Source organism: Ochlerotatus camptorhynchus, unplaced genomic scaffold (assembly GCF_037179485.1).
Source record: "Ochlerotatus camptorhynchus isolate MF236.1 unplaced genomic scaffold, CSIRO-AGI_Acam_v1.1 ptg000244l, whole genome shotgun sequence".
Taxonomy (NCBI): Eukaryota; Metazoa; Arthropoda; class Insecta; order Diptera; family Culicidae; genus Ochlerotatus; species Ochlerotatus camptorhynchus.
The window spans coordinates 1,618,543-1,631,668 of NW_027040734.1; the positions used below are offsets into that span (position 1 = coordinate 1,618,543).

General features: G+C 41.5%; 1 protein-coding gene across 2 annotated transcripts in view; it reads right to left on the reverse strand.

Annotated features, from left to right (window-relative positions):
- The window catches only part of LOC135704611 (probable multidrug resistance-associated protein lethal(2)03659), a 42,430-nt gene that overhangs the window by 10,532 nt on the left and 18,772 nt on the right, over positions 1 to 13,126 (reverse strand). Inside the window, exon 2 of one of the 2 annotated variants that reach the window (XM_065226070.1) lies at positions 159 to 1,079. In XM_065226070.1, the coding sequence (XP_065082142.1) occupies positions 159 to 1,066 (908 nt within the window). In that variant the 5' untranslated portion in view covers positions 1,067 to 1,079. Of the gene's footprint in view, positions 1 to 158; positions 1,128 to 13,126 lie in introns of both variants that reach the window. The other variant, XM_065226071.1, reaches the window with a different exon arrangement.

The window sequence follows — 13,126 nt, forward strand, 5'->3', positions numbered from 1 at the left end:
CCGCAAAGTGCCAAGTGATTAATACCTACCTTAAGGTACAAATCAATTAAAATTATATACAATACTGCGCGGAATTAAGCCTTAGATGCGCAGAATTATGGTACTTTACGGTAGCTTTTTAGGGACCGCTCAAAGACAGTTCAGAATTCAATACTCACTTTCTGGCCAGCTCGACGAGGTTGGCAAACGGTTTCTCCCACGTGTACATCTTGATCACCTGTATGCCCTGGATGATCTCGTTCATCAGCCGCACTCGCTCGTCAGTTCGCAGTGCTGTCTGCAGACGCAGCACCGAAGTCTTCTTGCCCAAGTACGCCTGCAGTGGGATGAACATCAGCAGGAATATGACACCGAATATCGCGGAAATGCCAATCTCCCGGTACATGAGGTACGTAACAACGATCGTTTCCAGCGGTCCAATCCACAGATAGTGCACAAACAGTACGGCCAAATCCAGCCGGCCGACGTCGTTCGAGAGGAGATTCACTACCTGTCCGGCGGTGGTATCGCCGAGAGCGGTTTTGCTCAGCCTGAGAGACTTCCGGTAGATCATGCTGCAGGCAGCTACTCGTAGTTTCATTCCGAGATGCAGCTGGGAAAGCATGTACGAGTGCATGAACAGTACGCTGATGGCACTGCACAGGACAACGGCTACCGCGTACAGATACGCTTCGTTGATGTCACCATTCTGTTTCGAGTAGTACGCCACCAGTGCACCGAGGAAGATGGGTTGAGTCACCTTGAATGCCAACTCTAGCACCAGTAGGATCAGTCCCAGCGAAACGATGTTCCAGCCGAACACTCGGAAGCCGGCTCTCATCAGGCTGGGTTCCTTGCCTTTGCTACGCTTGTTGGCGACTTCTTCTTCCCACGCATGGCATATACGGTTGCCCAAGTTGCTCGACTTGTGGGTCGTCAGCGGTTGGTAGAGATCCTCGGGACCGAGTTCTTTCTTGCCGCCTTTGTAGAAGATGGGCAGCACCCAGCCGAACACGATGTAGGACAGGAAACTTGCATGCTGTGCGGGACACACGGGAAGCGCAACCGGTTGCTTGGTCCCCTCCATAACTTGGCCAGTGCTGCAACGATAAGGAAGCAAGTGGTACGGTGCCGGTTAGTGTATTGATCTGGAAAAAGGTAAACAATGCGATAGACAGTGTAAATTATGACTAGCAGATAGTAGAAGTAGGTGCATAATGAAGGGATCGTTGTAATCAAACTGTCCCCGTTGTTCGTTGGTGTTTCCGTGTTTTTATTATATAGAAGCAGCACTCATTTGAATTGAAAATTGATAACAGATTCAGCCGCTTCCCGCTCATGATAAAACTGTTGCGTGTTTTTACAATCACGTTTTTAAGGTACTGGTTACAAGATCAATAGATACAAGGAATCCTCAAGCTGATTGTATGCTATGCTATTGCTTATACGATACGATACTGAAGTAAAAGGTCCCTCCTATTGTGATAACCACTTCCGATTTCCATGCTCTGCGCACGGAACTTTTGAACTTGGATAAATTCAAGTGTGCACTTCCAATTGGAGTGGCCGTCGGGGTGAATGCCGTCTATTGGCTGAAACCTTGGACGGATTCAAACATCTTCTCAAGTATATTGCTGAGAAGCAACACAAATGTTTCACTTACGACACCAAAACTGAACAACGTCTGTTCAAGGTTGTCTTGAAAGGTCTGCCCAGTGGTGAATCCCTATGTAAGATCATAAATGAGTTGACAACATTACTTGGAGTTGTGCCAGTCAAAGTAATCAAAATGAAAATGAAATCCCGTCCTAGCGATTCGCGCAACGGGACTTCTAATGATTTTTATTTAGTTCACTTCAAGTCTAGTGAACTAAACAACCTTAAGGCCTTCGAAAAAGCAAGCTTTATGCTCCATGTCCGAGTGAAGAGGGGAACACTTCAAGAAGACTAGAGGAAATTTGCAAAACCTCACCCAATGGCGAAAATGTCAGGGATGGGGTCACGGAACATAAAATTGCTACATGCCAGCTAAATGCATGAATTGTGGTGATTCCTCTTACGCAAAGGACGGCTGCAGTTCAGCAAGAAATTCCTCAACTATTGATTTGGTCTTAACTGATTCATGTCAAATGTGTAGCCAATTGGTTAATCATGCTGACCTCGGTTCTGATCACCTTCCAGTAACTTTTGAAATATCCCAAGAATTAATGTCTAATTCCAACAGCTCTACTTTCAATTACCATAGAACTGATTGGGAGCAATATCGAACATTTATGGAGTGACGTCGCTTGGCGTCGCAGCTGAGTTTAAGCTCAGCAGGATCGGCACCAAGGTGATGCTCCGTACCAAAGCGGAGTATGAGGTGGCCGTGAACTACTTGAAGGATGCCAAGGCGAAACACACGCAAGCCCTTCAAGGTAGTCATCAGTATAGTCGCTATATGCATAGTCTGGAGGATAGAATTTCGATCTATAAAAAAGCGGAACCATTTCAATATATTATAGACCAACAATTGAAAAGGTACTATCAACTTTTATAAACAAAACGTTGATTATTCTTTCCTCGCCAATCGAAGGTAAATTACGAGCATCTCGGATAGGGGAAATTTTTCACAACCTAAAGATGGCGTTAGTTTGTGTAGGCGATCCTTTAGTCACGAGAAAACAGTTTCCGAAATTTTGTTCACAATAGTTGATGTGCTCTTTTCTGTTGTTGGTCGTGATTTGCTCGATTGGTTCCCGAGATTCTATCCGCCAGACTATAAATTTAGCGACTATAGTCATCAGGGGCCTACCAAACTTTGACCCCAAGATGATCGAAGCCGAAATCAAGAACCGGTACAAGCTTTCCTCAATCGCTGTCTTCCGGATGACGAGGAGAAATGAAAACATGACGACATACCCGGATTGTCTTTTCATGGTGCACTTTCAGAAAGGGACGGTGACGCTCAATGCGCTGCAAGCTATCCGCTCGATCGACTCCCATCATCGTACGCTGGGAACAATACCGTGGCGGCCATCGTGAAGTAACGCAATACCAGAGGTTCCTCAATTTTGGACACCGTACCCGCAATTGTAACATCTAGCCACGCTGCAGCAATTGCGCTCAAGAGCAGGCCATTTCTGACTACCCTACGGATGGAGCCGTTAAAATGCGCCAACTGTGGTGGTGGTGCTCATCAAGATTCCGACAGACAGTCCGAGGACTTTAAACGAAACCAACAATTCAGGATGGAGGATTCCCCGCCTCTTCGTGCTCCTCACGCCCCATCAAGAAGCTTCCGGTGATTCTGTTGGATTCTGAAGACAACCAACAGCACAAAGCAAACAACCCCGGTCTGTTCTCAGCGGATGAACTGGTGGAAATCTTCGTCAACATGACCGGTGCTCTTCGTAAGTGCCGCAATAAGCTCGAGCAGATTCAAGTTCTCGGTAAGTTCATCATCCAGTATGGTGTCTAAACCGCTAAATATTGTCACCTGCATAACATCGACTTGGGCCTTTTAACCGAGATCGACCTAAAGTCTGGCGAGAGCTTCTGGTTGCCTGACCACAACTTTATCCGGTTGATTGCACCAGTTCCAGGGGGTGGTGTTCCGTTGCGGTCGTCGTCAAGAAAGGAATCCCTGCCTGCCTCACATCCGTATTTCTATCATCGAGGCTCTTAGTGTGGACGTGGAATCGCCAACTGGAAACGTCCGGTTCATCGATGTTTACTGCCCTCGGCAGTGTGCCGCCAACAACGGATTAGCAAGCAAATTCAAGAACGCCCTGACCGCCATCACTCGTACTAACTGCCGATTCATCGTTGGGGGCGACCTGAATACCCGCTTCTAAGCTTGGCGGAACTACCACGCTCAACATGGACTGTACAATCAATCCAACCTGGACTTTTTCCTGTCGAACATCGGACTACCCAAGCCGGAGGTGCACAACGATCTCAGTTCCGACCATCAACCGGTGGTGGCTGAAGTCGGCATCATCGTGGCTTCTGCTCCAAGCCTGCGCAAAGACTACCACCACGTCGTCAACTGGGTGCAGTTTGGACGTGTGGTTGACAGAGGCATCGACGAAGATCCGCCGCTTGACACCGTAGATGACATCGACCGGGCGTTGGAAAGACTCCAACATGCCATATCCGTGGCTGACGAGGCATGTGTTCGACAAGTTCCTGTGAGGGGTTTCCAGAATGGACTCACTCCGAAATGAAAGTTTCGGACGTGTTGTCCAGAATCTGAACGACCGCTCCAGACCATTCTGGAAGGTAGCCAAGGTCTTGAAAACTCATCCCAAACCCGTTCCACCTCTCCGAGACGAAAATGATGACGATCGGCTTCTAATCACCCCACCGGAGAAAGCAAATGCTTCATCGCATTTGCTTGGCTCGACTATCGGCGCAATGCGTACAAAACCGTGATGCCTCCCCTTGTGTCGTGCCTCCGGCGGATATGATTACAGTACAATGCACCAAGAACATGAAGGCTCCAACTCAACTTGATCTTGAAGAGACTCAGCATGAAAGAGCAGTCTCATTTGACCGCTATCTTCAGCAGATGCTTGGAGCTGCACTACTCTCCAAGCATCTGGAAGGTAGCAAAAATTATACCAATCCGCAAACCCGGTAAAGATCCAGCGCTGAGCGATTGTTTGAGAATCTCATTCTCAATCGTTTGCTCAAGTTTGTCGAGGAAAACAACATTCTCCTTCCGGAACAGTTTGGGTTCAGGAAGGGACACTCCACCAATCACCAGCTAGTACGGGTGATGAATAACAGCCGAAGTAACAAAGCTGTATCCAAGCCAATAGCCATGACCTAGCTAGATGTTTAACAGGCGTTCGACAATATCTGGCATGACGGACTTGTGTACAAGCTTTGTTACTTCATCTTCCCATTACATTTGGTTAAAATCACCCGTAACTACCTCCAGCAAACGTCGTTTTAGGTATCGTTGAATGGTTGTCTTTCAGACACGTTTTCCGTTCCAGCAGGATTTCTGCAAGGAAGTCTATTGGGCCCTTTGCATTACAGCATCTACACTTCCGATGTTTTACCTGTTCGCAGATGATACCGCAATAGCCGTCAAAGGAAGGATGCCTCGCGAAATAACGAACAAACTTCACCGATGCCTTAACGCCTTTGCTGATTACGCAAACACATGTTCCTCCATCGGCAATCGCCCAAGCTAAAATCGGCTCCATCTTGTACTGTAATCATGGATGACACAAGGGTTGAGTGGTCTGCCGAAGTAACCTATCTCGGGAAAAGCTCCTCTTCCGGTAGCATGTGGAAAAAAAACCGTAGTCAAGTGTTCTGCCTTGGTTAGGCGTCTGCATCCGCTGATTTGCCGCAGATCCCGCTTCTCAAAGGTGATCAAACTGGCTGTTTATAAACAAATCATAGCACCTGCGATGCTCTACGTAGCTCTGGTGAGCACAAGCTCATAGGAACTGTTCGCTCGTAGTTTCGAATTTCGGTAGGACGTTACCACAGAAAAGTGGGGCTCGCAAGTAGAAAAGGTGAGGAAGAAAGAGCCGAGGGAACCGCAAGAAATATTCTGTCGGTGCACAACGGAATTTGAGAGGGCTTCGACGTCAATTCCGGCCACAGGACGCGGATCTGTCGGAGACCACTGACTTGCCCGTACGGTCATAGCAGTAGCACGTGGATTTCGATCCGATACCACGGTCGAAACGGAAGAAAATGTGAAAGCTATGATGTGCCAACTTTATGATCATGTATTATTACCTTTCAATCTCCAACAAAGTGGGAACTACCGTGCATTGGAATAGACGCCGACAGAAGTCCACGCAATCACGTTTTTGCATCAGGTAACGAATACGATGCCTTTCGGAGGCGCGTGAATCTCATCATCATTCGTCTCATATGGCACGGAGATCACCATAGTGGGGCTCTCAAGCTAAACTTCAGAAACCGATACCTTGGATAAATACGTCGACAGGAGTGCACGCAACCCCGTACCGAGACCACCAGAGTGGGACACTTAAGCTTCGGAAAACCAAAATACGAAAGGGATCGACTCATAAGCTCGTAGGTTTCCCAACATTGGTACCGTTATTCCTCTCCACTCACACATAGTCTACGCACAGGATCCCTTTCTTTCGTATCCGGGTTCATTTCGTTCACGGTCATCTTGGAGCGTTGCCCAAGCGAGCGCACGTCGAACGCATGACGGGACGAGGCGAGTTACGACTATCTGGGACGCTGAATCGAAGGATCCAAACGTGTACGGATTGGTGTATACTACAGTCACAAAGTCTGCATCGAGGTTGGAAGACTCGCTCGACATCCACAATCAGCCATGGTAAAAACACTGAACTCTTTTGCACGGGTGACAGTTTTACCTACAAACACACCACCAAGAGCATTGAGTTGTACGCTCCGTACCAGTGCTCGATAGAAAACACCAAACGCAGCGAACAAGGCACCGGTGCCCGTGCATAAAGCTGGGTTTAGATAGGGCAAGTCAATTAATCGGTACCGGTGCCCGTGCATAATTGTTTGCACCGGTGTATGGATCTTCGGCAAGCACCAAAGCCGAGTGTTTCTGACTCCGGGAAACACCGCAGCCGAGTGTTTTCAATTTCGGAAAACACGCTTGCTGCTCGTAGGATTTTTTTTTGGCGACTTCAGAAAGATTATCGTATCTCCTATACGCCTTAAGCATCTTCTGTCTCGACTAGAGCTGATAGACGAGTGGTCAAAGCATAACTTCCATGATGCCAATGTTCATGGTTCGATTCCAGTCTGTCTTTTTTTGTTATCATTATTTTTATGAGGGTAAATCTATGAAATTCATTTCGATTTCTTTTGGCTAAAAAGCATTACGCAATATTATAAAGCTTATGAGCTCAAGGGATCAACTACCAGGATTATTAAGAATACACAAATCACCCACTTCGGAAGAGCGTGTTGCTGTTGCCGTCCACCCACTGGTATTTCTTGGCTTTATATTAAATAATTTAGCTGATTTATTTAATTTGATTAGAGTCAATATAATAATCATAACTTATCTCCAACCAAACCAAACAGCTCAACTGATTGAATAATAGTAGAGATAGATGGGGTGTTTACATAATATGTAATATATTTTATGCTGGTTCACTAGCTCAGCCAACTCAACTAGCTAGCACGAGTTTCAGAGGCTCCTGAAATCTCATGCTGGTAGATGCTGACGCCCTGCTTACATTATGCTGACTATTTATAAGTACAGCTTTAGTTCACTAGCATCAGCATACCAGTACAGATTTTCGCACCCAAATAGCGGTGGGTGAACAGAACTACTCATTATTCATGTAGGGTAGAACAGCCCGAAATGCACCCCGGGCCAAACGCCCGTTTTGATTTTTCATAGCTATTCCACTCTTAATTTTGCAGAAATGCTAGGTAAAGTACTAAACTAGCACTGCACAGTGGTCCAGAATGCTGATTTAGGTGGAATGATATGTTTTGAGCCTGAAACTGAAACTTTAGACTAAAAGTCTCTTCTACAAAGTTATTCCTTATAGTTAGGCCCTCATTTTTATGACAATGAATTCTAGGGTGGTTCCTATTATCATTAAAATCAAAAATCTAACTTTTTTGTTTAAATGAATTAAGGTATACATTCTTCGACAAAGTTATAGCTGAGCAAATTTCAAGCAACTTTGTTTAAAATAACTTTTTTGTATCTCTTAAATTGGCCGATTTAGAGCTATTTTCTTGAATTGAGTTAGGGTGGCTCTTGAAAAAACAGTTTTTTATCTAGTTTTCTTATTTCAAATTTCTCAGCAAAGGTGTCTGAGATAACTTTTAGATCTTAAGTAGGCGCAAGTTTTTGCTGCACAAAGCTTGTCAATATCTTTCACCGATCAAGAGTTATTGACGTTTTTATACTAAAAATATGCACTTCTCAAATGTTAATATCTCTGGTTGGGGCAAACAAAAAAAAAGTTTTTTTACGGCATTTGAAAGGGCGTATGTTATTCTCAATAATATGACAAAATTGGAGGTATGTTATTTTTTAAACTCGTATAAAATCAATTTGAATTTAGTCATATTTTTTACTATATTTGGGTATATCTTTTTTATTAGCAGAGATACAGGCAACAAATTCAGGTATAAAACATTCGTCTAAAAGCGTTTTAAAATTCTCTAGAAGATAACTTTCATGAGAAATTTCAAATAAAAAAGTTATTGGCAAAAAATGGATTTCATAGGACCACTCTAATGACAAATTTATATAAAATGTGCTAGTACATTTGTTTCAATATTTGGACATTTAGTTTCTTCGAAGAAGTTTTTGTTCTTAAAAATTCCCTTCTTTTGGTGTTTGCAAACGTCAGGGTGGTCCTCAAATTAGGGAATTTTTAAAACTAACTTTTTTGTTTTACAAAATAAAAACATGTGTTCTTTAAAAAAGTTGTAGCTAAGTTAATTGCAAGCAACTTTGTCGAAGAAATTTTTTTCTATCTCTTAACGTTCTCATTTTAGAGTATTTTTTCGGAGTTGACTTAGGGTGTTCCTGGAAAAAATAGTTTTTTAGCAATAACTTTTTTATTTGAAATTTTTCATGAAAGTTATCTTCTAGAGAATTTTAAAACTCTTTTAGACGAATGTTTTACACCTGAATTTGTTGTCTGTATCTCTTCTAATAAAAAAGATAAACCCAAATATAGTAAAAAATATGACTAAATTTAAATTGATTTTATACAAGTTTAAAAAATAACATACCTCCAATTTTGTCATAATATTGAGAATTACATACGCCCTTTCAAATGCCGTAAAAAAACTTTTTTTTTTGTTTGCCCCAACCAGAGATATTAACATTTGAAAAGTGCATATTTTTAGTATAAAAACGTCAATAACTCTTGATCGGCGAAAGATATTGACAAGCTTTGTGCAGCAAAAACTTGCGCCTACTTAAGATCTAAAAGTAATCTGAAGACACCTTTGCTGAAAAATTTGAAATAAGAAAACTAGAGCAAAAAAACTGTTTTTTCAAGAGCCACCCTAACTCAATTCAAGAAAAAAGCTCTAAATCGGCCAATTTAAGAGATACAAAAAAAATTATTTTCAATAAAGTTGCTTGAAATTAGCTCAGCTATAACTTTGCTTAAGAATGTATTCCTTAATTTATTTAAACAAAAAAGATTTTAGATTTTAATGATAATAGGAACCACCCTAGAATTCATTGTCATAAAAATGAGGGCTTAACTATAAGGAACAACTTTGTAGAAGAAACTTTTAGTCTAAAGTTTCAATTTCAGGCTCAAAACATATCATTCCACCTAAATCTGCATTCTGGACCACTGTGCACTGTAACGAGCGATTTGCGCGAGGTGCATTTTGGATTGTTTTCCCCTAAATAAAAACAACGCGCTCAAGAAGGATCGCATTCTACCTTCTACTAGCTCCATATCAGCCATGGTAGCTGTTTTTGTTGTTGTTGGATATAAGTTATCATTATTAGATTGACTCAAATCGTGTGAAAACAATCAGCTCAATTAGTTAACATAAAGCCAAGAAATACCAGTGGGTGGACGGCAACAGAAACACGCTCTTGCGAAGTGTGTGATTTGCGTATTTTTAATAATCCTTTGAGCTCATAAGATTCATAAGATTGCGTAATGCTTTTTGGCCAAAAAAGAGATCGAAATGAATTTCATAGATTACCTTTTGACAATAATGTTGACAGAAAAAACTGGAAAGTGACATATCGGAATCGATCCATCGACATTGGCATTATGAGACCAGTGTTTCGCCCACTTGTCTATCAGCTCTAGACGCGTATTAAAGGTGTATTCAGACTTGAGCGAGAGCGAGAGTACCGGAGCGGACTTCGGGTATTCGGGTGCGTTCGGCTCTCTGAAGATGGCTTGATTGCTACCAGCCACAGCGGGCTTCAAAAAATACGTTCCCGACGATATTTTTCTAGCTCCGCTTGGCGGAAATTCTTGCTCTCTCACTATCTCTGCATAGCATCGGCCGAAGAGAACGAGAATTGACAACATAAAAAAATAGGTAGGTACTGCATGACTGCCGGAGTAAGGCAGATGACATAGTAACGCGTTTAGCGAAGCGTGCGCGTGCGCGTGTGCGAGTGCGTCTGAGCTGCTTTGATGAACGCCCATGCAAAATGCTTGGTGAAACGCTTACACAAGTCATAGTACACGCGTTGCGATGCGTCAGCAATAGCGTCAAAGCACTCCTTGAAGTGTTTTCACGCGCGTGCACGCAAAAGACTGTTGGAGTGCCATCGAATTTAAATGGTGATCGACTAGGAAACTGCGATTACGTATAAATAGCACCGGTAGATCGGACGTTTTAAATATAGCCGTTGTTGTTTTGTTTAATGTTACATGTTAAATGTTAAACAAACTGTTAATAAGAAATTGTTAAATGTAAAATGTTAAATATTAAATGGTAATCGTTATGTGTTAATTGTTATATGTTAAATGCTACATAATAAATTCTAAATTTCAAATGTAAAATTAAAAATGCTTAATGTTAATTGCTAAATGATGAATTCTAAATGCTGAATGTTAAATGTTACATGTTAAATTTTACATGATAAATGTTACATGATAAATGTTACATGTTAAATTTTAAATGTTAAATGTTACATGTTAAATGTTGCATGTCAAACGTTTATTGTTTAATGTTAAATGTTAATTGTTAAATGTTAAATGTAATATTTTAAATATTTTTGGTAATTGTTAAATGCTTAATGTTGAATGCTCAATGCTAAAGGTTAAATGCTAAATACTAAATGTAATATGTTAGATGTTAAATGTAAATTGTCAATGTTAAAATTTAAATGCTAAATGTTAAATGCTAAATGTTAAATGCTAAATGTTGAATGCTAGATGTTAAATGTTAATTGTTACATTTTACTCGTAACACTTAAAATGATTAATTTTAAATGTGAAATTCTAAATGTTATATTTGAAATTTTAAAATGTTAAATTTTAAATGTTAAATGATAAATGTTAAGTGTTAAATATTAAATTGGTTATTTAAAAAAAAATGTTAAATGTTTAATGCCATATGATAGATGGTAATTGTATAAATGTTAGATGTTAATTGTTAAATGTTAAATGTGCATGTCAAAGTTTATTTGCTAATGTTAAATGTTTAATGTTAGACGTTAAATGCTTAATGTATATGTCAAACGCTAAATGCTGAATATTAAATGTTACATGTTAAATGTAAATTGTTAATTGTCACATGTTACATGTTCATTTGCCATTTTGTTAGTATCAATTTTGAGTAGCCCTAGTTTCGACGGAATTTGAATAGATCGAAACTAGAGCTACTCAAAATTCAGTGCTAAAAGTTGGTACTAGCAAGAAGACAAATGAACATGTAACATATAACAATTAACAATTTACATTTAACATGTATAATTTATTATTATGCATTTAGCATTTAACATACACATTCAGCATTTAACATCTAACATTAAACATTTAACATCTCTACTCAATCTCCTTTACTGAAAATTGGGTAGTTTAGGATTAGCGTAAAGACCAGTTATTTTAACTGACAACAATGCGAGCTGCGCTTTCAAAAACGCGTTGAGTATGTCATAGCACGCATCACTCGACGCTTTATTGAAATTAAGCAAACGCGAACAACACGCGTTGCTCGACGCTCCGCGTTACTATGTCATCGGCCTAAGTCGTAATCCCTTTTCTTTCATTGCACGCGCAGCTCAGCTGCGGTGCTATTTAGATGGAGGAGTGCGCAGCTTAGCTACTTCTGCATGCTACTATGAAGAGGCTAGCATCCGCGTCTATTATGTCGTAAGAACCAGTGTTACGAATGGGTAAAGGGGAGCACGGGCCACTCACCGGCTCTTATAATTCAATAATACATTATTTTATCATTTCTGTACACTTCAAAAGACGATCTTAGAAATTTAGGAAATAAATACAAACATTAGCAAAGTCCTACAAATTTCAAAGCACTTCGTGAACTTCATAACATTCACAATACAACACTAAATTTCTTAACAAATTTCGGAGTCCCCCAAAGAAAATTCCTGCGAGCAGCAAGCGTGTTTTCCGAAATCGAAAACACTCGGCTGCGGTGTTTCCCGAAGTCAGAAACACTCGGCTTTGGTGCTTGCCGAAGATCCATACACCGGTGCAAACAATTATGCACGGGCACCGGTACCGATTAATTGACTTGCCCTATCTAAACCCAGCTTTATGCACGGGCACCGGTGCCTTGTTCGCTGCGTTTGGTGTTTTCTATCGAGCACTGGTACGGAGCGTACAACTCAATGCTCGTGGTGGTGTGTAAAAAAGGCAGTACGCAGTGTAGTGTTGCGTTTAGACATGCCATCCACATCACTTGAACGCTAGCAGGCGCCACCCCGTCGTGGGAGAGCAATCAAGCTGGAGCTGGTTAGTTCGCCAGTCGGATCTCAGCGGTGGTGGCAGCGTTTAAGTAACGGCGGGAGGTGGTTTTGCATGCAGGGAGCAGAACGGTTTCGCCCATGGGGATGATCATTGTCAACGGGTGATGAAGTCGTGAGTACAGTCATACCAATAGTACGTAAGACAAGAAAAGAAAACAGAATTAGGAACGAGAGAGAGAGAGAGGAGATATAGGGTCAAGGTTCAGCTCAGACACACCCAGAAGACTGCAAATTATGGGGCAGTTAACCCTCCGTTACTCGCGTTACACACATGAGTTTTCCATTGCCATTTTGTTGCTGAGTTACCAATCGATCTGAAACCAACGAATATTCCTCAAAAAACTTGTTTTGATCTAAACAAGCTAAACTTTGATTACAGTAAACACCTAAAAAATGCGGATAATAGGGAAAATGTAAATGGAAACCGCGTTAACTTTGACCATACTACGTGGGATTTGACTTAATTGATTGCAACATGGATTATATCGAGATCCTGACCATATAGAAAGTAACTGTCTTGGACAAAGTTGTTCAGGAGGCCAAAGCCTATTGTTTGGTGCTCAATAGTTCAGAATTTTCTCACTACACGACGCTAGTATACACGTGAAATTCTCATATAAAATATCTCGAGTTCCTAACCAGATAGAAAGGTACTGTCTTTGACATAGTTTTTCAGGATATCAAGGCCTTTTCGCAGGTGAACAGTAGTTCAGAGTTTTCTCA